At 43.8% G+C, this 24,996-nt stretch overlaps 1 protein-coding gene across 3 annotated transcripts in view; it reads left to right on the top strand.

The window, feature by feature from the left end:
* The first annotated feature begins 595 nt into the window (after positions 1 to 595).
* The window catches only part of lepr (leptin receptor), a 64,428-nt gene continuing 40,027 nt past the window's right edge, over positions 596 to 24,996 (top strand). For 2 of the 3 annotated variants that reach the window (XM_034081776.2, XM_034081775.2), the window contains exon 1: positions 596 to 657. In XM_034081776.2, coding sequence (XP_033937667.1) covers positions 636 to 657 — 22 coding nt within the window. In that variant the 5' untranslated portion in view covers positions 596 to 635. Of the gene's footprint in view, positions 658 to 23,696; positions 23,947 to 24,996 lie in introns of those variants that run through there. The other variant, XM_034081777.2, reaches the window with a different exon arrangement.

Below are 24,996 nucleotides of genomic sequence, written 5' to 3'. Positions count from 1 at the left end.
ATATATATAATATATATATATTAGATGTATTTCTCACTCATAAAGTAGCATGAGGAGAGTGTGTTTGGCCTGGTCAGGATCAGGGGCTGCTGTAAATGCCGTGCCATTGCAACCCAAAATCAGCTTTTGGCTTGAGTGCGTCAGACGAATTATGGGTATGCACTGTTTGTTGTTCCTAACAAAACAGTGCACACAAACACACACGCACAGAAAACCCCTTTGTACCTTGAATAGAGGGCGAAATTAAAGGCGACCACTGACAGAAGGTTAGGCTTGTCACTATGCTCGTGTTAATCCAAGGCTCTCGGAAACAATTACAAAAATACACATCCAGTGTACTCCTATGTACAAGAACATAAAAATAGATATGATTTGTATCCAGTAAACTCTAATCCTCATCTACACTTACAGTGCATACACACCTGCATAGAGACGGATTAGTGCAAACCCACGCATGCAACATTGTGGCCTGTGTGCGGTGTAGTGAGCCATTGGTGTGTATCCTGACACCGTTGGTCAGAAATAGCCCCTCATGCCTGGAGACATACTGCTCCCCATAAAGCTCTCTGTTTACTACAAATGTGGAGGATATCAGCTAGAACACAAACATTATTTCCCATGGTATACTTTAAAAGATGTGCATTTGCGGTGTAGCAGGTGAGTAATTATTCTCAATATTATATTACAACATTACATAAGGAACAGGAATGACACACAAGTGCCCACATTGACTCGCACCTCATTTGAAGTTGTCCATTTGTAAATGTGTTTAATACTGAGTCATTGGAGTTGTTGTAGCGTTGCCGTTTATGTGGAAAGATAAATCATCTACAATAACACTGCAGGCACAACCATGTTGTGGCTTTTACTCCTGTCATGTTGAGACAGCAGTTTCACCCCCCTCAGTCTCTCTCTCTTACTTTCTCTAACTATTGACTCCTAACTCTTTGTTGCAGTCTATCTGCAGTTTTTAATTTCAATGATTTTGAACAAATATTAATCATTCAATACAAAAAGAAGAAGACAATAGCTAGTAGAGCTCGCTCCAAAATATACATAATGGTTTACCAATATTCTGAAAGCTCTGTGAAATATAGTTTCTTTCATTTGTACAAAAGCAATGTTTAAAAGCTAATGTTAGCCAGGCTAGGCTACATCTGCTGGCTCATACTTAACGGACAGATCCAACGTTTATTTTGGAGCTCATTTGACTTTGATATCAATCTGCCATTGGTTGTAGACTCTTATTTGGGATAAAAAAAAATGTCTTGTTACAGTCAAAACGATTTCTTCTTGTTCTGTTCTGGGCATTAGTTTGAATGAGAAACAGCACTCAGACTGCATTATTTGAGATTTTTCCTGTGGACACAAACACATTTCAGACGAGCCTCTGGCTAAGGGTGACCAGTTTTCTTCAATCGACAGTCTACTGGTAGTTTCTCAGACGTGGAGACTCAGGTTTTTCAATCTGTGTCACAGCTAACAGCCACGGTCATTTAACAGGGGGGTATTTTTCTGCCATTTGACCAACTGATTTATTTAAACAAGGTAAGATGGCACTGTGATCACCATGGTAATGAGTGAATTCTGTAATGTGCTATTTGCTCAGATTCACTGAAGGGTGACATTTCACCGGATCTATGTGTAAGTGATTATTTAACTCATGCTGTTGATCTTCATGTTCACACTTAAGGCTGCAGTGACCATTAGGGACAATCAGGTGTCAGCTCAATGAAAGATCAGGTTGCAGAGGGGGTGGTGGCTCTCATTCAGAAAAACATTGTAAGGAACTTCAGTACACTCAAATGACACTTCCCTTCCAGTCTTTATGGTCTAAGAACTTTCATTCAGAAAAATACAAAAGTTTACCTCGCTCAAGCTGCCAAAGTGATGCTCTCATCACTGCTGAGAGGATGCAGAAAGACATCAAGGTAGAGATCAGAGGTGTGAGTCAGAGACAGAGCTGCCTGAATCATTACCTGCTGCTCGGCTGATGCAGACTGCTTCAGCGTGAGTGGGCCCTGTATGTGAGTCCTGAATGAGAACACCAACTCACACTCAGACACATGTGAAACATTAAACTCCCCATGGCATAGTATGAAACCTAAACTTGACCTTTCTGAATATTTCTGCTCACTTAACTTTCTGTGCTGTGAAATCATAATTCTTCCTATATATTTCTAAACAAATCTTTTAGAGCATTTATTGCTCAGACACTTAATTGCAAAAATTGGTGCTACAGGTGCTGGTCCGGTAATACTATCATTTGGTGTCGACTGCTTAAATGTACACTTCTTAGTTAGTGCCTTGAAGGTCACCTATTCTGCGAAATCCACTTTTTAATGTATTTTATACATAAACATGTGCAGAGATGGGGTCGTTACTAAAAAAAAGTAATATATTACATATTACTTTAAAAAAAAGTAATATATTACACTACTTCGTTACTCTCTACATAAAGTAACTCGTTACTTTACTCGTTACTTTACTCGCAGGGCCGGCCCGCCCCTCCCTGCAGGCAGATCACGCAGACTGCTAAAGTTTGAAATGTTCTCTTTAGTTCAGTTTCCATTGTCACATAAGACTGATCCAGATCCTGAATGTTTTCCTATCTGACCATGGCTGTCCTCTGTCTCCTGCTATCTGTATATTTTGCGCAGTCTACTGTATCTCTGCTCACGCTGTTGCGTCGGCGTGTTCTCCTGCGTGTTGGCCATGTGTTGCACTGGAACCAGACACCGCAAAGACTTCAGCCGAGCACGTACGAACTGCGCATGCGTGAGTGGCAATAACCATAGGTTACTTACATAACCCCAGTACTCAGAGTAACATGAAGTGAGATGTCTCACAATGGGATGTGCCTCACCGCGGAGCAAACAGAAGCATCAATCTCATTACGCCAATCCTGATTGGCTGGTGATCTTGACGTCAGCATCAGGGGAAATCACCCCCTATAAGTAGCTTGCGCCACAACGCATGCGTCATTCAAAATAAGCACCTGATCTTGCTTCACCATAGCAAGGAGGGCCGTCTGGTGAGACATCTCACTTCATGTTACTCTGAGCTCTGGGCTTACGTAAGTAACCTATAGTTCTCATTCATAACACTTGTCCTGACTCAACAAGGTGCCCAGCACTGCTCGGGCCACGCTTGGAGCGGAGACGTCTAGCCTGTAAAAGCGGAAAAAAGTGAGCGGCGAGAACCAGCTCGCCGCTGCACAGATGTCTTGGATGGAAACACCCTTGAACAAAGCCCAGGATGTAGCCAGGCCCCGAGTCGAGTGAGCCCGCAGACCCGAAGGTGCTTGCAAATTCTGACTCGTATAGGCCAAAGCAATTGCCTCCACAATCCAGTGTGAGAGCCGTTGCTTAGTAACAGGCTTGCCCTTGTGAGGGTTAGCCCAGGACACGAAGAGTTGGTCATTAAGACGAAGCTCCTTTGATCTGTCCATATATGTGTGTAAAGCCCGGACTGGACACAACATATCCTGCTGATGCTCCCCGGAGGAAACCAGCGGCGGAGGAAATGCCTCAATGTCAATTGGGGTACATGAACCAACCACCTTTGGTGTAAAGGCAGGGTTGGGCTTCAACAACCAGTCGAGAGGGATGTACAGACAGTGCATGAATATCGCTGACCCGCTTGGCGGATGCCAGGGCCAGTAACAGCACTGTCTTGAGTGACAGATGTTTCATGTCAGCTCCTTCCAGGGGTTCAAATGGGGTCATTCTGAGCCCATTTAAAACCACTGCCAGGTCCCATAAGGGCACCAACGACCTGGAGACAGGGAGGAGCCTGCGAGCTCCCTTCATAAAACGGCAAACCAAAGGGTGTTGGCTAGCCGTCTTACCCTCAAAGCCCACATGGCATGCAGCAATAGCAGCAATAGCAGCCAGGTACACCTTGATCGTGGAGAAAGCTCTGTGTTTATCGATCAAGTCCTGTAGGAATGATAAAATCACCCCGACAGGACATTGAAAAGAGATGTGTCCTTCTTGAAGGCACCACTCCTCAAACACCCTCCACTTACAGTCGTAAAGAGACCTGGTGGAGGAAGCTCTCGCACTCTGAATAGTGTTTATCACCTTCTGAGGGAGTCCCACTGTATTCAGATTGTACCACTCACGGGTTAGGCCCATAGTGCCCCGCGCTCTGGGTGTGGGTGAAGGATCGCCCCCCCCCCCCCGCCTGAGACAATCTGTCCCTGCGTGGTGGGGGCTGCCCGCACAACAGCTGATATATCTCCGCCAGCCCGTATGTTGCGGGCTAGGGCGGAAACATCAGAGCAGGGTGCGAACTGGAGGAGAGCAGGGGGAGCTATAGCTCCCCTAGTGGTGACATGAGCTCCCCTGGGAACATGGTTTGTGAAATTTGGGGGGAGCTCTCTAAAATACTGATATGATGACCAAATAAATTTGGGCATGTTTTTTTTTTCCAAAGGTGTAAAATAAGTGAAATAAAATTATATTTAGAGTTTATGATTCATGAAAAAAGTGTCGCCTGCTTGCACGCTGCCCGCAGCTCCACCCACTACCCACTCACTCACAAGCTCGTTTAGTTAGCACTGCATGTTTACCAGGCATTGTTGCTGCTGCTGACATGTCGAAAAGAAAAAAACAACTTACCTTGGGCAATTTCTTTAAAAAGACGGCTAAACAACCTGATCAAGAAGACCAACCGAATGTAGCTGGTGGTAGCACATCGTACGTTGTGACTGCTGCTACAACAGAACCGAGAGAGGAGGGAGCTAACGTCAGTGCTAGTGCTAACTTGACAGCTAACATTAACTTGGGGGCTGAAGAGACACAAGAAGACGAGCCGTTGTGTAGTGTGTGTGGCGTCGCGTCTCTCCAGGCAGTGAGAGGGTTGTGTTGTGCTATAGCTGTATTATTAATATTAATATTGTTCATGGTTGGTGCCGCTGGCTTCTCTTATCGCGTGTGTTCGGCTCTATGTAGGCTACAGCCATAATAGGCTATAGCCCATGTGAAACAATGTAGCCTGTTTTTGAGTCATTTTAAGTTTATTTAATTAAACAGTCAAACGTTACATTGGTGGTCCGTGGATTATTTATTATCAAGTTGATTGAAGTTTGCGTAGCCCATACATGCTCGGGAAATCTGTTGACATGAACATGATCCATCGGGACGTTTCATGTAAATGTAGACCTGTGGCACCACCCCGTGTGCAACAGATTTTCTCTTTATAATAGGCCTATGTCTGTGCTGTTGCTATTAATGCACGGATCAGTATTCCCCCCCCCCGCAAAAAAAATAAAAAATCTCGGCTCCCCCGGAGACCGTGGTATAGTTCGCACACTGCATCAGAGTAACGGCCCGTCCACACAGCGGCGTGCGTTGACGCTTCACCATTCACTTTGAATGGGGTGACGTCACTTTTAGCCGAAATGCATCGTGGGAAGCGACGCGGAGCGTAGCTGGCGTGGCTCGCTGCAAAAGTTGAGCAATGTTCAACTTTTGACGCCTCGGCAGAAGCGTCAGCCAATCGAATCATGCCAGTACAAGCTCTAGCCAATCAAACCGCTGCTTGTGTGTCAGGGGCGGGAGATTCATGTGATTGGTTGTTGGTCGAGTTTCAGACACGCCCGCCGGCAAGCGTCAGCGCACGCCGCTGTGTGGACGGGCCGTAAGTGTGTGGCGTTGCTCCTTCACTCTGGCCAGAGTTGGGGGTAACAGAGCCAGGGGTGGGAATGCGTACAGAGGACCCAGAGGTCAATCGTGTACGAGTGCGTCCCCGCCTAACAGTGCGTTTAAATCATGCATTAAAGAGAACAGCTGTCATTGAGCATTTTTTCTTTATGCGAACAGATTTAACGCGGCTCCGCCGTAACGCACCCACAGCGGACTCACGATCCTTGGATGTGGAGTCCAGTCTGCATAGAGTGGTGCACCTCTGGACAGTAGTTCTGTCCCGAGGTGCATCACTCCCGGTACCTGTGTCGCTCTCAGAGAGAGGAGACGTCTGCCGCTCCAAGGGATCAGTTTGTGTGCCAGTGTGTGTGACTGGAGACAACGCAACCTCCCTTGGCGGTTCATACACGATATCGTGTTGTCTGTCCTCACGAGGACATGATGTCCTCTGAGAGAAGGCAGGAAGCGTTTTAGGGTGGGGAACACCGCTAAAAGCTCCGGGTAATTTACGTGCGCCCGCTGGAGGTCTCTAGAGCAGAGACCTCCAGCGTGCGACCTTCGTAAATACCCTATCAGCCTGTCTGACCTGCGTCCGTGGTGACCACCTTCCGTGAAAGGACAGCACCTGTAGGCGCGTCCCACACTAGAAAAGTCGGGTGTAGTGCCACTACGCATTACATAATAACCAATACTCTCCGCACGCCGTGGCGCGCGGGGTTTAGTTTTATTATGAGACCCATGTTGAGTGGGTGCTTTACGAGGACATTTGTCTGCGTAATCTGACTCTGCTCAGCGGGCATTATAGATAAAAAAAACCTTCTTTCTAGGAGAGAGAGAACCTCTCTCTCCAGAATATGGGTTGACTCTCTCTGGGCTTGTGAAAACAGATAAAGTGTAACGGCCCGTCCACACTATAGCGTCGACAGCGTCGAAAACTCCAATCTGCCCATTCACTTTCAATGGGGTGACGTCACGTTGCCTCGCTTTTTCGCCGAACTGAATTGTGGATAGCAGAGCGGTCCGTCTCCGCCGTCTCCGCCGTCAGAAGTTGAACATTGTTCAACTTCTGACGCCGGAGACGCCGGAGTAGCCAGCGCCAGCCAATCAAACCCCGTTTCTGAAAATCTGACAGCTGAAGCCGTAGCCACTCAAACCGCGTCTAAGCTGGGAGAGATATCCCGCCGTTCATTTCTATATTTCAAAAAAAGTTGGAGGAGAAACTAACTATCGCCGTAGCAATCACCCGGTTTTGTATGACCAGACCCTCTTCACCTACCGGGATACAAACCGGAGGAACCAGGCATGGAGGGAGGTGGCAGAGACAGTGGGTGAAACTGGTAGGTTTTCGCCTGTTTGGGGAGTTTATATATATATTGCTCGCATAAAATCCCCGGGGTTTTTTGCTTTGTATGTCGGGGGCGGGAGATTCATGTGATTGGTTGTTGGTCGTGTTGCTTGAATAAAATCCCCAAGCTCCAGACACGCCCAGCTCCAAGCTTTTTTTGAAGCTGTAGTGTGGATGCTCCGTAACTGTTTTGAGAAGCCCAGGCAGATGTCGTGAGTATCTCCTGCTGTATGCTCCTTAGAGCCAGCTGAGATGTCACGCTTACGGCTCCAGCCGGCACTGCGCATGCGCGTGACGGTGGTGCCCTTACAGCTCCAGCCGGCACAGCGCATGCGCGTGACGGTGGTGCCTTCACAGCCCCAGCCGGCACTGCGCATGCGCGTGACGGTGGTGCCTTTACAGCTCCAGCCGGCACAGCGCATGCGCGTGACGGTGGTGCCTTCACAGACCCGCCAATAATCCGCCTTTTGAGAGATGCCGTAGCTGCTCTCAGAAGGGGAACAATTGACAGGCTGTTTATTGGCTTCATTGATTTTCTCTTCATTTTTTTGAGCTGCGCCCTCGGCCTGAAGCCTGGATATGTCAGTGGCAAATGTTTTATGACAGAGGAATCAATCAATGTGTGACATGTGTTTGTGCGGACTTGAGGATGGTGTTTAGACATCTCTCGAGGCGGCGGGAACACATTCACGGAGGGGAGAAGGAGGGGCTGTCACGCCGCTCGCTTCTTCTTCCTCGACTTCTGGCCGAAATTCTGGGTTGGCTGAGCCTGAGCTGCAGCCGGAACCGGGGATTTTCTCGGCCAACTTGCCCTTGTCTCCAGCCTGGGCTGGGGACTCGGGGTGGGCTGCGACCTCTGCTTGTCCGGTGCTTTAAACCGAGCAGAGTTCGAGACAGCTTGGGTGAAGGACTGCTGCTGCGAAGGCAGCGGCTGGACCCTTCCAAATGTCCGTGACCGCTGCCATCTCGTCCAGAGTGGCTGCTCCCGGGCTACCCGACAGGTCCTCGCAGAGCTCCGCTTGGTAGGCGGTTAGCAGCGAGGACACGTTCAGGGCCCTGGCGGACAGCGCTGCCGCTTTGTAGGACTTTTCAGTCATTGTAGACTGAAAGCGGTTCGCCTTTGCTGGCAGCGTGGGGTTCCTGCTCGCGTGGGCCCACCTTCGGTAGAAGTTGCTGAAGGGCCGGTCTCTCCACGAGACCGACACTTCATCCAACATTTCTGGAAAAACCGGGAGGAGTTGCCTCCCTTTGCCCGCTGTTTGGGGAAGATGCTTCCCCTCGTAGCGGGACCTGGAGGTCTCCTTGGCCATTTCAGGCCACGGAACATTGAGTCTGACCGCAGCGCGTTTGCACACGGCCTGCAGGTCCATGCTCAGACCGGGCGAAGCTGGTGTGCTATCGCCCGGGAGAGCAGCCCTCGCTCCAGGCTTTGCAGCCTGGGCCGATGACATGAAGGTGTCCTCTTCTTGTTCATCTGACTCGGACAGGAGGAACGCCAGGGCGTCCTCCTCATCGTCCTCCTCATAATCCAACTCGAGGACATCCTCCGCAGGTGAGACCATGGTGAGGTCTAACCGGGAGCCCCATCTTGGTAAAGCGTGGGAATCCGTTCCCGCGTGTCTTGTCGTCACCGGGTCCCGGCCTGCCAGGGCGCGGGATTCCGGTTCTGAGGCCATCGCTGATAATGAGCCCCAGACCGACACGGAGAGGGGTTCGCTCTCTGTGGCGGACGCCCCCGTGTCTTGACTGCCGGCCGGCAGGTCCATGGACATGGGGGGGTCTCGCTAGCCGTCGGCGGAGGCTCTTAACTGTGAAGCGGACACAATGTCTGCATGAGCCGGGGTTGTCGATAGCACCTCGGGCGTGTTCCAGCCTGAGGCAGGACGAACAGACCTGGTGTGTGTCTGTGCCCGAGATCTTCAACCCGCAGCCGCAGAGTCGAGCCACGAGTCCCTGACTCCTCTGGTGTGAGGGAGAGGGGCGTCCATCCTTGTCGCCTAGTGGCGTGGAGAGGGCCCGCTCTCCACAGGTGGGACGGGAAAAAAGGTATTACCATCTTGTCCTTAATCCGGAGAAAAAGGACAGTGTGGGTCTTTTATTCCAGGAGAATACTGACTGGTGTGGCAGTATGCTCCTTTTTTAATCCTTTTCCCCTCCGTGGGGAAGAGAAAAGAAAAACGTCCTCGCTACCGTGGTGTCGGTAGAGAGGGAGCGAGCTAGCAACAGGTGTGCTGCTAGCTTGAAAAAATCGGACCTACCTTACTTTCTCGTAGAGAAGGGCGAGGTCGATTTTTAAGTACTAACGGCGTTAGTACTACCGTCTTCCTGCGAAGAAGAAGGAGTAGCCGGCTAGCGCCCGTCGACCGAAATGGTATTTTGGGTTCAGTCTGTGGACAGTGAAGCTTGCCCGGCTACTGTGAGATGTGCTCTGAAGCGAGAAGAGGTGTTTGAATGACGCATGCTTTGTGGCGCAAGCTACTTATAGGGGGTGATTTCCCCTGACGCTGACGTCAAGATCACCAGCCAATCAGGATTGGCGTAATGAGATTGATGCTTCTGTTTGCTCCGCGATGAGGCGCATCCCATAGTGAGACATCGAACGGAGTGTTATGAATGAGAACTCTCCTTACTAGCAGGCGGCGGTAGTGTGTATTCGTCATTCAAAACAGGCAACAACCGGAAAACAGAGAAGAAGAACAGACCGTGATATAAACAAACAACAAATAGCTGTGCGTTAGCTTCACCTTAGCATGTGTTCTTTGCAGGTGTTTGTTGAGGTTTGATTATGACTCATTTTAGTAAGTAACGAAGTAACGCGTGTCAGGACAATGTTAGTAACTGTAGTGTGATTACTGAATTATAAAAGTAGCGCGTTACACTACTCCGTTACCGACAAAAGTAATATTATTTTGTAACGCGTTACACCCAACTCTGAACATGTGTCCCCTCTGTGTAAAGAGATTCTGAAAGTTTCAGGAAAAAAGATTCTCTCGATTTTTGTCCTGATCCATTTATATAAAAACTGAAAATGAGCTGATCAGATTTTTCCCACTTTATGATGTCATAACGATTTTTTGGCTTGTGTAACCATTAGCCAATAACCAACCAAGGTAGATTAGCAGCACTGACACAGCCTCCACTGTGTGACCCCGCTTGACCAACAACATATTTCATTATTTTGCTGCCTGGGAGCCGACGTCTCATCAGGTTAAAGATAATAAAATTTGATGACGCACATGCTTGGTATTGGGACGCCTCAGCACTTTTCTCCTCAAGCCTTTCTCTCTAATTCTTTACATATTTGTTATTCCCCTGAAAGATGGAAAGAAGAGACTACCCAGCTAGAAATGTCCCGGAAGTCCCTCAGTGACAGCCATGACAAGTGCCGTTCGAATTCTCCAGATGAAGGAGGTTTCAAACTTCCTTTATAACCTCCTTTAGCTTAGGAACCACTGGACCTCCCTTTACGAAAGGAGAGGAGAAAATGCTGCCCCACAATGCCTTGCAGCCGCAGCATTTGCCGTCACACAACAGTCGACCGTTCACGGAAACAACTGATTATGACCGAGAAATTATATCATGAAAGTTACGGTGCCTATTAAGCATTTTAAAACGTATGTGGTAACTTGCCAAAGTGCTTTGTTTTGAATGTTCATCAGTATTATAATCAAAAAGAGAAATATGAACGTTAGTTTTTACTGAAATGAACAAATAAAGTCAACATTTCACAGTCTTTACTGAGCTGTGTGGGGTTTGTTCAATTTTTAAAATATGTTTGAATGGTGATATACACAGTGATAGATGTTAAGGACTAACGTTTATAATAAATGTATCTGATTTTAAGATCTTTTCATAGTTCATACAATCATACTTATTGAGATCATTTGTATTAATGTGGACCGGAGGGAGAGGGTGACGAGCATAAGTTTCACTTTCCTTTTTTATTTAAATTCCAACTTTTGTCATGAAGAATATGTTTCTCTGTTGGCCACATTCATAAAGCATAAAACAACAGCATCAGAGCACGGTGCAGAGTCTCTAGATGAGTTTACAGTAGTCCCTTGTTCTTATTAAACATCCATGTTGTAATCCGCTGTATAGAAAACTGTAGTTTCCATACTTTCCCCACAGCAGCAGACGCACATTTATGACGTCCGCTGGCACATCATAAACATTCGGATAGTGAAAGTGCAGTCGGATTCTCTAAAGCAGTGGTTCCCAAACTTTTTGTGCCCAAGGCACATCAAAGGACAAGTAAAAATCTCAAGGCACACCTATTGTGCAAAATAGCCCTTATAACACGTGTTATCACTCATATCATGTAAAATATCTGTAAATGTGCATAATTATTTACTAATGCCAAATAAAATGTGACAAAGACAACTATATTACTCATAATAAATATTTATTAACGAAATATTTCAGAAATTAATTTGAAACTTTATCAAATTAGGCTTCATCAAAGCAGCAACACACTCATTGAAACAGGACAGGTCTCAACATTAAAAATGAGGCAAAGGAAACTCAGCAGAAATTCAGCACAGAGAACTGTCAATGCAAGGAAGCTGCATTATCCATGGTCCTGAACTACAAATTATAAATGTAACATTTCAGCAATCAGCATTGAAACATGTGCTATTGTAAATAGTTTGCCGACTTACAAATTAGTGAGATACATGTGCCTGTCGGGGCGCACAGCATTTTGTAATCCTTGGTGGCACTGAGGAGAGGGCCACTCGCAAGTCCTGTTCAACAGAGAGCCGTGACCTCCTGTTGTTCTTCATGTAAATCAGAGTAGAGAACGCCAACTCCAGAGATGGGGTCGTTACTAAAAAAATGTAATATATTACATATTACTTAAAAGAAAAAAGTAATATATTACACTACTTCGTTACTATCTACATAAATTAACTCGTTACTTTACTCGTTACTTTACTCGCCGAGCACGTACGAACTGCGCATGCGTGAGTGGCAATAACTTTCCTTACCAGCAGGCAAATGTTGTCATTCAAAACAGGCAACAACCGGAAGACAGAGAAGAAGAACAGACTACGTGATATAAACAAACAACAAATAGCGTGTGCGGTAGCTTCACTTTAGCATGTGTTCTTTGCAGGTGTTTGTTGAGGTTTGACGTGGTGTTTACAGCAGTGGATAACAGCTTCTGGCCTGGACACAGTTTGCACCTCACCGTCACATTCCTGTCTATTCTTCGGACAAACTCAAAATAATGGGCATACCTCCACCCCTCGAAAGTTATCACTGACTCAGCCATGTTTATACAGCATTGCACGTGGAGATGCGGACGCGCAAGTCGCGCAGATTACGTACATATAAACCTACAAAGTACTGATATAGTAAATTAAAAAATAATAATTTTTGTGTAGTTGTATATTGCAATAATAACGTATGGTTGTCACAAAATCCCACGGCACACCCGGACTTGCCTCACGGCACACCGTTTGGGAACCACTGCTCTAAAGTACCGCAGTCTACTTTTTAAGTACTTTTGAATTATGGGGCGAAGCCTGCGAGCTAGTTCAGGCAGTCAACTCGAGCACTTATGCTGCATTCATACATAACGCCCCCTTGCCACTCTACAACCAACCAAACAGAGTCTCCTTAATATGCCGCTCTATTTAACCTGCCAGATCTAATAATAATAATGCATTTTATTTATATAGCGCTTTTCACAACTCAAAGACGCTTTACAGTATGAGGGAGGGTAGACAAACAAGGACAGGCAAACAAGTAAGTATAGTAAAATAAAAAATAAATAAAAAGGCAGTCAAGAGGAAGTTGATTGAGAGGGGGGGCTTATGGGTAGACACTAGACAGAGTTGAAAAGATGTGTTTTGAGGCGGGACTGAAAGACTGTGAGGGACTCAGAGTCACGGAGATCTTGGGGGAGGGAATTCCAGAGCCTAGGAGCTGCCACTGAGAAGGCTCTGTCCCCAAAGCTGCAGAGTGTGGATATGGGAATGGATAGGAGTCCGGCTGCGGTGGATCTGAGGGACCGTGGGGGTTGATAAGGAGTGAGAAGGTTTGTGAGATAAGGGGGGGCCAGATGGTGGAGTGCTTTGTAGGTGAGGACCAGCATTTTGTAGTTGATGCGATGGGAGACAGGAAGCCAGTGGAGGTCTTTGAGGACTGGGGTGATGTGATGCCATGATTTGGTATGCGTGAGGAGACGTGCAGCTGCATTTTGAACCCGTTGGAGTCTGTTGAGGGATGTAGTGCTGATGCCGTAAAGAAGTGAGTTGCAGTAGTCAAGGCGGGAGGAAATGAAGGCATGGATTAGTCGTTCGGCTGCGGGGCGGGTGAGAGAGGGTAGGATTTTTGCAATATTGCGGAGGTGGAAAAAGGAGGTTTTGACTGTTTGGCGGATGTGAGGTTCGAGGGAGAGGGTGGGGTCAAAGATTACGCCAAGGTTGCGTGCCTGATTGGAGGGGGAAACAATGGTGCCATCGATGGTGAGTGTTATGTTAGTGACCTTGCTGAGGGTGGATTTGGAGCCGATTAGGAGGAGTTCTGTTTTGTTGCTGTTCAGTTTAAGGAGGTTATGTTGCATCCAAGTTTTAATAGCTGTCAGACAGGAATCGATGTGGGTAAGGGGTGGGTTATGGAGGGATTTGGTGCTGAGGTAGATCTGAGTGTCATCAGCATAGCAGTGGAAGTCCAGGTTGAAGTGGCGGAGTATCTGACCGAGGGGGAGGATGTAAATGATGAAGAGGAGGGGGCCAAGTACTGATCCTTGAGGAACGCCTTGGGTGACTGAAGCTGTGGCAGAGGAGTGGTTGGAGAGGGAGATGAAGTGGGATCGTTCAGTGAGGTAGGACTGGAGCCATCTGAGTGCAATACCTTCAATACCAATGTCCCTGAGTCGGGTGAGCAGGATGTTGTGGCTCACGGTATCAAAGGCTGCACTCAGGTCGAGGAGGATGAGAATATTGAGGGAACCAGTGTCAGCAGAGGTGAGGAGGTCATTGAGGACTTTGACGAGTGCAGTTTCTGTACTGTGGTGAGGATGAAATCCAGACTGAAGGGGTTCATAAAGCTGGTTGGTTTGGAGATGGCAGTGAATTTGTTTGGCTACAATGCGTTCTAGAGTTTTTGAGAGGAATGGTAGGTTGGAGATGGGGCGGTAATTAGTGAGGGAGGAGGGATCAAGACCAAGTTTTTTGAGGATTGGAGTAACAGCAGCAGTTTTGAAGGCAGATGGGACGGTTCCATGGGACAGCGAGGAGTTGAAAAGGTTAGCAAGATAGGGGCAGAGGACGGGGAGGCAGATCTCTCTCCATGCATTGCTTGCTGCTGCTATTGCTGCAGCTACCTCTACATCGCTGCTGCTTGCCTGCCCCACCACCACCCCAGCTTCCACCTGTAGGCTCGGGGCCCGGGGGTTAGTTATTTAATTATCACTCACCGTGCTATGTACAGTATATCTATGGAGTGATGATGCCCGAGCCTAGTCGCCAAACTCAACTATATGCTGCTTCTAATAAACATGTTAAAGGAACACGTGAGTTGTCTGACTAAACTCCTATCCACGATCCCTTAACCCCATGACGTTTCACTCAGAGGTCAAAGAATAGACGATATGTTAGACGTTAGGAGCTGATTTTTGGATTATCCGACCGCAACCACACAGTAAACAAACACGTACAAACACTAACGGGGGTTTCAGGGACGGGCAGTGACAGTCGGTCCGTTCTTCTATATGTCTGTCGGTCTCAAATCTAAAGGGTGCAATAACGATTTTTATCCAATATGCATAAACAGCGGACACTGTTTATGCGCAGCCCTCACAAACCACACACGGCCAGATAGCTTATCTAACAGTTAGAACCTATAGGAGACACAACCTTTATAGTCAGAAAAAAATGTGATTATTTTCTGATATTTTACACATATGATATTATGAATACTGTGGGCCTACATGTGATTATAAGTGCATGTGAGTGAATATTGGTATGCAAATTCGTTTCTATAGGTCCTATTCATTGTCTCAATGCACTCATACAGCTTAAGAAATGTATCACCAAAAATGTTAAGAATGTTTTTAGAGAACGGTATCCTACCTTTCAGTAGAACATTCTGGGAACCAAAATAAAACGTCCTGCTGAAAAGGTTTTAAGAACAGTAGAGCATAATGTTCTAACAATGTTATCAAAAACATCTTAAGAAGGTTATCACCAAACATTTAAAGAATATTTTTAAAGAACATTATCCTACCTTTCAGAAGAACATTCTGGGAACCAAAATAAAACGTCCCGCTGAAAACATTCCGAGAACAATGAATGGTAACATTCTCAGAATTCTTTGAGAACCAAAAATGTCTAGCTGGGAACTCACACATGCCACCGCAAACATGCAATATCTGCTTACAGCTTATCATGAATTACGTGCTTGTTTGTTTTTCTCAAAAGGAAAATATGGTGAAATCAGATTTTTTAAAACATCCTTTTCAAACAAATGCTACAAGTTTATTTTTTTAAAGCGCTCTAGAAACCTGACGTTGATCATGGCCGTGTTAATATTTACCATCACAGGAATGTTTTACAAAAAAATAATAACATTTTCAGAACAACAACGTCCAAAACACATCCTTAGAATGTTGCAGGCAAAACGTTCCACCTTTGTTAACATATCACATTGAAGGAACATTTTATAAAACACTTTCTGTCAACTCAGGCCTCAATAACATCCTGAAAACATTTTCAGAATGTTTCTTGGAGAATGTTTTTCATTTGTTATCATGTAACATTGAGGGAACGTTTTATAAAGAACATCTTTAATGTGTTACCCCAACAACGTCCAAAAAACATCCTCGGAATGTTATAGTTAAAACGTTATGTCTTAGTTAACCTTAAACCTTATAGGAACATTATTTGAAGTAATAAACATCCTAAAAAAGGTTCTTTGAACATCAGATTAAAACGTTTCTTAAAACATTATTAGAACCTGTAGTAATGTTAGCAAAAGTTGTGAGAACGTTCCCCGCTAGCTGGGTAGGGACTATAGGACAGTTGAATGTGTACAGTGTGTGTGTGTGTGTGTGTGTGTGTGTGTGTGTGTGTGTGTGTGTGTGTGTGTGTGTGTGTGTGTGTGTGTGTGTGTGTGTGTGTGTGTGTGTGTGTGTGTGTGTGTGTGTGTGTGTGTGTGTGTGTGTGTGTGTGTGTGTGTGTGTGTGTGTGTGTGTGTGTGTGTGTGTGTGTGTGTGTGTGTGTGTGTGTGTGTGTGCCCTAAGGTCTCACAGAAGTTAGCGTGGGAGCCAAAGCTAATAGGTTTAATATGTTAATAATAATATTAGTGACAATATGGGCTGCCACAAAAAATTGCTCAAAAAACTCTAAAAGATGTTGTGAGAATTTGTGGATGCACAACATGTGAGAAAAACACATTGGAGCCAGATGTGAGTGGATAACATCTGGTAGTGACACATAGCATTGGAGACCAGAGCAAATATCCTGGAGGGTGAGGCAAGCATTTGTTATTCATCTTGTTATTCCCCGACTCAGACTGCAAGGAATCTGGGTGTGATCCTAGATAACAACCTGTCCTTCACTGCAAACATCGCTGCTACAACCCGCTGCTGCAGATACACGCTTTACAACATCAGGAGGATGCGTCCCCAGCTGACCCAGAAAGCGACGCTTTCACATCTGGCTCCAATGTGTTTTTCTCACATGTTGTGCATCCACAAATTCTCACAACATCTTTTAGAGTTTTTTGAGCAATTTTTTGTGGCAGCCCATATTGTCACTAATATTATTATTAACATATTAAACCTATTAGCTTTGGCTCCCACGCTAACTTCTGTGAGACCTTAGGGCACACACACACACACACACACACACACACACACACACACACACACACACACACACACACACACACACACACACACACACACACACACACACACACACACACACACACACACACACACACACACACACACACACACACACACACACACACACACACAGTGGTTGGGTTGGGCAGGTTTATTGGGAAATAAGTTGTGTTGCAACATACAGGCAAACATCCATGAGGGTAACAGGAGATCACGAGAAGAAAATGAGAAGTGAAGGAAAAGTACTATAGTAAGTTATTTTGACTATTTTTTTTAAATATTACAATTGCGATAACATCTATTGGCCCATGTTTGTTTAGTGATAGGAACACAATGCTAATGTTCAACACTGTTCATTTGTAGACTTGTCGGGCTGTAAGCAATTGGAATGTATTTTAAATAAACAAAAGCAATTTGTGCTGAAACTAGTGCCATTTTGATATTTTTCCTTCTATTGAATTTATTAACAAATAAACTAATATTTACTAAAAGAGCATTTTTAAAGAGAAGAGGAAAAAGTGAAAGAGAAGTCACACTGCTAAATGTCTCATGGTGGTTTGTGCACATATTACCTTGACTTTTCCTGTCTGTCTTCTCTCTCATGGCTTGATGTTATGCAGGTGTTGTGTCTCAGCTCTGCAACTAGAAATCTTTCCTCTTAATTCAATCAACACTGAACAGTGGAAAAACACATTTTGGATGAAATGCTTGTCCTAAAATGTGAGGAGCCCCTAAGGAAACAGTGCAAAGCAAATATCATCAATTATTTTATAAGAATAATGTATCAAATGATGAAAATAATCCGAAAGTTGTCGTTAGTGATAAACATACAGAGAATTTTTAACCAAATCGGCAGCTCTAATTTACAGAGCTTTAAATCAACCCTGCTGCAACTCACTGTTTTGGATCACATTGAACATGACAAATCATTCTACACCCTCAGTGGCATGGCTTCTGAGGCACAGTATTTCCTGCAGAGCTTGCTCTCTAACAATAGTCCCTCACTTGATTGTTTTACGCACGTATTTCCTTCCTTTCACAAAAGAGCTCTCATGTAATAAGAAAAGATACAAATGCACAGCTTATTATGAAATATCAAGTTACATTGCATCCTTCAGTGCTCACATAAATTGAATCTGCATGTAAAATAAGTCGCTGCCATGAAAATTACAAGGTCTCTTCATTTAAATAGAAATAGAATAGGAGATGAGTTAAGAGATAACATCATCATAGGTGACATCATCCCGAACAGTCTGAGAGCATGACATCGTCCTCTTGATATGTAATCCCCCCCATCCCCACGTGAGGATTTTATTTTTTCTTGTGTGCAGAATCTGATTAATTATTCAGGAGTGGCTTCCCTCTTGCCACGACACTGACACGTCGCCGGCAGGATGTTCCTTTGAGGAGGTCAACAATAATGACTATGAATCATGTGTGCAACACTAAATGTTAGGGACAGGACTATTATGAACAACATTTAAAAACTAGATCAAATGGATGATAAATGAAATGGCCAAAAATGCTTCCACAAACAAGGCATTTTACTTTATTGTCCTTATTTATATTCATTTATGATCATACTGCGATCTCTAATTATTACAAATAATTGTCATTAGAACAAATCACTTACAATATAACAGTATACATACACAAAACAACAAGTGCCCTTAAAACAATTCAATAATAAGTATATCAATACAAATGTGTCCCTCATACAGCAAAGACTAAATACAGATTCGTTCTTAAATAATATGGTTTAACATTTTTAATTAATAACAAAAGCAGAGCAAACAAATATTTGGTTAGGTCATAACTGAAATGGTAATAAGATGGCAGATTAGATTTTATTCATTCAATTACTTGATTATTTTCTTATGGCACCAAACAAATATCTTTACATGAGTATTTCATACCAAGAGGATGATGTCATACACACTGTTTTGTTGATGTCATGGGAGGCAATGATGTCATCTTCTCCTTTTAAATGCATGCTGTTGTAGGTGAAGCTGCTGCTCACGCTCTCTTTCACATCCCTCTCAGTGATCACTGTACCATACATTTCAATCTAATTTTATAAACTTTATAGCAGGCTGTGAACCTCAAATCTGTCTATCACTTTAAGACTTTGCTGAAAGGGATTGAAAATATTTCCAACAGGGGAATTAAAGGCAGGTGAAAGCGCTTTAACGATGAAGGTCTGCAGTAATATGCTCTGGCATTTGTGGGTTTTTTCAGTCTATTCTAGAATCCAAAATATGTTGACTTTCTGAGTAATATTGGCAGTAAGTTAGGCCTGTCCATGTGTTTTTCCACTATGATTAATAGCTTCTATTCAAACGTTGTTCTAGTTTAAATCAGGTTCCAAGTGCAGCATATATTTTGTTTTATTTGAATATATTCTTAAAATAATGAATCTGCTGACACTTATAATCCGGTATGCTGGCACCACAGAAAGCAGCTGACACTGGCAAAGGTTTGCAATCATAAGTCACATGACTATAACATGACTTTAATTTGCAAAAGAACCAACATAGATGAAGAAAAAACTATTTTGCCTACAGTGTCTTTACTAACGTTCTCTGCTGCTGTGATGGGGATTTTGGATGTGTGTGAAACCAGATGCTGCCAATCCCCAACAGTCACTGCAGCATTCAATGACATACAGTACCAGGATGCCGATAATAATGAGCACAATCCATCTCTATAAAGGCCAGTGTTCTGTGAAAGTAAAGTGATGCACCTTCATCATGACGCACAGGAAGGAATTCAATTTGAAAATGAATCTCCTCCTCCTTAAATGTATGCAGGCACACAATGATGCATCCTTATGTCATTAAGTTTGATAGTGACTGCAGGTAGTATCTCACTCCAACGCTTTATCTCTCTCTCTCTAGATTAAGTCTCTTGCTGGAGGCTTACCCTCATTTTAAACTGCTCTATGCCTTACATTAATCTAACCTCAGCCTAGTTCAAATGCCAACCTAATCAGCATATTGGCTTTGTGTTTAGTGCTTTTTAAGCCCAAATATGGTGACCAGTTGGGTCCTTTTTGAAGTTTTCCCCTTATCTGAACAGGTTAGATGAATAGAGAACTCTCAATCGCCCATTATGTGTGAAAGAAAAGGAATGAATTTAAAGTTCAAATTAAGTCTAGCCTTAAAATTAAATGTTAACCTTGTAAGGAGTGGAGTTTGTACTCAATATGGTTCTTTCTCACAGCATCCATTTGCAGAAAAGCATAGTTCTTTATAACACTAATGAGGGCTCTGTTATTTTCAATTCTTCCAGTGAGAGAGACAGTGAGCTAGTATGCAGCATTACTAGGAACCTTTAATCAAAGCATCTACGGTAAATGGAATTCAGCCATCTTTAAAGGTCCCATGTTTTGGCCATTTCTACTGATCATAATTACATTGTTGAGGTCTACTAGAATATATTTACATAGTTCCCGTGTTGGCGGGATGTTGCGGGGCTCGCTGGTCCGCCCTGTGGGGCTCGAGGAGCGGACAGTGTGAGGTCGATTACTGGTGTCGTTTCCTGGTTGCTGTGTGGGGTCTGCGTGCCATGTTAGCGGGGCATTGCGGAGCTCAGCCTGAGCTCCGCAATGCCCCGCTAACGATGGCACTTGGTCTATATCCAGCATCCATGGGAACACAGCGGGAAATCCACCTCACACTGTCCGCTCCGGGGGCCTTACGGGGCGGATTTGTGAGCTCCGTAATGTCCCGCTAACGATGGCACTTGGTCTATATCCAGCATCCAGGGAAACACAGCGGGAAATCCACCTCACACTGTCCGCTCCGGGAGCTATAGAACAATAGATGGACCAGATTGGCACACCCTCTGCCAGGGTGGACTCCCGAGCAGCTCAGGAGGGTAGAGGGTGTGCCAATTGGTCCATTTGGACTTAGTGACGTCAATAGGCCCCGGAAATAAAATCTCCAACGAGGCGTTCTGGGGCAGCATAGACACGTCTTTTCTGTATTAGAGTTTTAATCGCTACAGGGTGTACTTTGAGGGTTTTTGACTTTGCAGACCGTTTACATGCAGAAAAAGCTACTTAACACATAAGGGTACAGGTAATAACCAGAAAAGCATATGATGGGACCTTTAATTTCCATTTGTAACACCCACTCCAACCATATTGACTGTCTAACCACAGCATACCAATAAAGTATAATGCATTATCAAAGGTATGGGAGTGTATATTAACACCTCAACTTTATTAGAATACACCTTCAGTACTACCTTCACTACCTTCACCTACACTGAACAAAAATATAAACGCAACACTTTTGTTTTTGCTCCCATTTTTCATGAGATGAACTCAAAGATCTAAAACATTTTCTATATACACAAAATAACCATTTATCTCAAATATTGTTCACAAATCTGAAAAAATCTGTGATAGTGAGCACGAGTGGCCTGTGTTCATCGTCCATAACATACGCCTGCCCATACCATAACCCCACCACCACCATGGGCCACTCGATTCACAACATTACCCTAACCCTAACCCTAACCCTACCCCTCACACCAGATACTGACTGGTTTTCGGACCCCCCCAGACCCCCCCAATAAAGCAAAAATGCACGTTTCAGAGTGGCCTTTTATTGTGGCCAGCCTAAGGCACACCGGTGCAATAATCATGCTGTCGAATCAGCATCTTGATATGCCACATCTGTGAGGTGGGTTGGATTATCTCGGCAAAGGAGAAGTGCTCACTATCACAGATTTTTTCAGATTTGTGAACAATATTTGAGAGAAATGGTTATTTTGTGTATATAGAAAATGTTTTAGATCTTTGAGTTCATCTCATGAAAAATGGGAGCAAAAACAAAAGTGTTGCGTTTATATTTTTATTCAGTGTATATTAACTTTGCCTAACAATTACTGTTGCTAACGTCAGTTTATGAAATGTTTACTATTGTAGTTATATCACATTTAAATTAATTATTTATTCCATATGTTGTCGCATAGTGATAATTGGTGCAGCTCCCAGGCCTTGGTACACACATGCAGACAGCTATTGATAAATCCAGCAGCCAGGTGTGTTGGGAACATTGCATTTAACTTTCTTGTATTGATTGTGAAAGAACAGAGAGCTGGTGGACCATACTTGAATACAAACCGTAGTAAACAACCAATTGTAAAGGTAATTATCCTGGTATAATAGATGTGCTTCGGTCAATGTTTAGTACTACACTCCGCAAGCTACAAGTGTGAATAGATAGAACTCAGTTGTTTTTATGTTTTTGTTATATTTTACCCTTAACAAAATCGGTATATTTTCCTATGAAACTGCAAATCTATTAAAGATTGGGTTGTTGAAGAAAGCACAAATAAGTGTTGATATGGTCATCCTTATTTCTGAATGTCCACCATTATTCTCTTTACGCAAACAAAACCTGTGTTTTACATTGAAGTGAACTTAAGTGTTTGTTCAGTTCTATACTCAACATCTTCAAATTAAAGCAATAAGTTGTAATTGTAAACATATATGGGAAATACCAGGCAGTATACAAGTTCTGTGTTTTCAACTGGTGTGCTTTGTAAGTTAAACATTTTGGAAGAATATAAAAAGGACAAACACAATTCAGGCCACAGCGCTCGTACAACTAAATAATTTATCATTCACTCTCCTATGTTAAGATCACTGTAATACTGACACAGACATACTTTCCGTTTGAATAACACATTATTAACTGGACTGATTGTTGGCATTTGTAAAATGTTTACTTTGTGGTGTGGCCAAGGATCAACATCTGGATGGAGAATTTATTTCCCAGATATAAAATAGTGGGGGTTTAAAGAGGTAAACTGTCAGCCAAAGCCTGCATAACACTGTGAGACATATAGACTGTTTACACCTGTGTTTGTCCCTGTTTCACTGCAGTTACCCCAATAAAAATAAAAATAAATGTGTTGTTTACTGACATGAGGAACATTTGTTGGGTCTAACTGACAGAAGCATTCCCAGAAGTCTGTTTCTGTTATAAGCAAGATAAATCAGAGGGAGTGATTATCTGAGAAAGACAGACGTCAGGGAGCTCAAATAGTTTTGTATCAGCTTGCTCGTTTTGCTGCCAGCAGTATACTTATCATTAAATATAGCTGACAACAAGTGGTGGCTGTTTAGAGAAACAATGTCAACATATCATTAGGAATCCTGTAAGCGAACATGTGTGTAAAATAGCATTTTATTTTTGCTTTGTCTTATGCAATGGGAATGGAAAACACCAACATTTTAAGAAGGGAAACTGGTGTTCTTGTGTTAAAATAGAAAGCCTGAAATGTGGTGACCTTTCAAAATGTATAGTAACCCACATATTTCAGATTGCTTTTGAACTGACTTATACTACAAGAACAAGTCAGGAACATTTCAGGGGATTTGAATACCAACAAATGCAGGCTACTAGTGTCCTCAGCAATATCCTTGTGTTGCTATAATATTGTCGTTCACGTCCTCTGATGGAGGACCATGTGTTATGTGATTTTTACTGATGATAATTTTACTGTATTTCAGGGAACGCTTTTGAATATTTTCCATTCAAAATATTTAGCAACTTGGCATTGTCTCCTAAACCTATTGATGTAATTTAGCCAACAGGGGACTTTAATGCATGAAGTGATTTTGGTAGCATTTATAAATGCAACCTTTAAGTGTTGCTGTTCTTTATACCAAACAAGTGATTGTTCCAAAAGGTCAGCATCTTAAGTCATGAGATCTCCGTAGGTGTTCTTGAACGCATCACGGTGGGCAGGGTGCTGTTGTGAGGGAGCCTTCCCCTTATTATACATCCATGGAGTCTTCCCCTCCAGGCTTCATTCACTTTTTCTTAACGCCTGGAGGAGGCTCTGGTGGTCTTTACGTCAAAGCAAGTGCAGCGGTGCGAGTGAAGATAAAACGAGTGAGGGAGATATCCTGCTCGCTGTTGTTGTTAGACACAGACTCAAACATGGACAGCGGACTCTGACAGAAGCACATGTGTCTTCTTCACTCAGGATTTAAACTCCCCTGGATAAACTCAGGGACCGGGACGAAAGAAAACTCGAGCACCAAAGCATAAGAAACTTCCAGGAGATGTGTAAGGACACTCTCTCCTTATTCATGCTCAGTTTAACGCTTTTATTCACATTGCTGTGTTTGTGGTCGGGCTGCCGACCGTTTGTGTTACCTTTCAGACGGGCTGTCTCTCACACAGGTGAGGAATTACGCGCCCACTTCTGTCAAACTGACACCTTCTTTTCGCTTTTGACGTATTTTGTGTTCTATCCTGTCTTTTCTGCGTATTTTTATTCAACTTTTGATTATATTTCCATTGAGAAATAGGACTTGGTGAAATGTGCTGTTGCTCACGATGCATCTTTTCAACAACTTGTTAGGAGAACCTCTTTAAATGGACGTTTAGCGACACGATTGACATGTTTGTTGGTTGTTTCGAGAAGAACTTGTCAGAAAGATATGCGGGGGAACAAGCCCTGACGCCCCTCCACTGCAAAGCCTGACAGAGAGTGAGTCAGACCTGGAGAACATTGAGAGAGGGGAAGACCTTGGGGACATGGAGCAACACAGCAGAGCTTCCTTTTATGCATTTGAAAAATAGTTTCACATGTGTTGTCTTGATCCGATTTTGTTCCTAAATAGGCTAGGAAACAGGAGAAGAGAGATGCTGACAACCCTTTTTATTATTAAGTAGATAATGCTTATCTTTAAAGGATGTTGGATATGTATTGAAGTGTTGCATTACTTGTAAGGTACTGAGTAAATCAACTGCAGTGGATTTTTATAGCACAACAAAGGCTGTACTATTGTGAAAACTATAAACAAATATCTACAACCTCTTTATGGATTTAATGGTAAACACTGGTGGTTGTTGATTGTGGTCTCATATCCTAAATAATCGTTGTAGCTTCCATTGGTCAGTTTAGTTTAGTTTGTTAATTACAGTAAGACTAGAGCTCAGTCAGTGTTAGTATGGAATGATATAATAAACTTGGTGGATGTGCACCAGCAACACATAATCTGATAATCCAAAATGTGATTTTGCAAAGCCTTAAACCCTATTGATATGATAAGAAGTGCTTGTTAAATTATTTGTGAAACATCTCTTTTATTTCAGTTGACATTTGTTTTC

Source organism: Pseudochaenichthys georgianus, chromosome 4 (genome assembly GCF_902827115.2).
Source record: "Pseudochaenichthys georgianus chromosome 4, fPseGeo1.2, whole genome shotgun sequence".
In the NCBI taxonomy this organism is placed as follows: domain Eukaryota; kingdom Metazoa; phylum Chordata; class Actinopteri; order Perciformes; family Channichthyidae; genus Pseudochaenichthys; species Pseudochaenichthys georgianus.
Note: the sequence above shows the minus strand (reverse complement) of the source record. Positions and strands in the feature narration are given on the sequence as shown.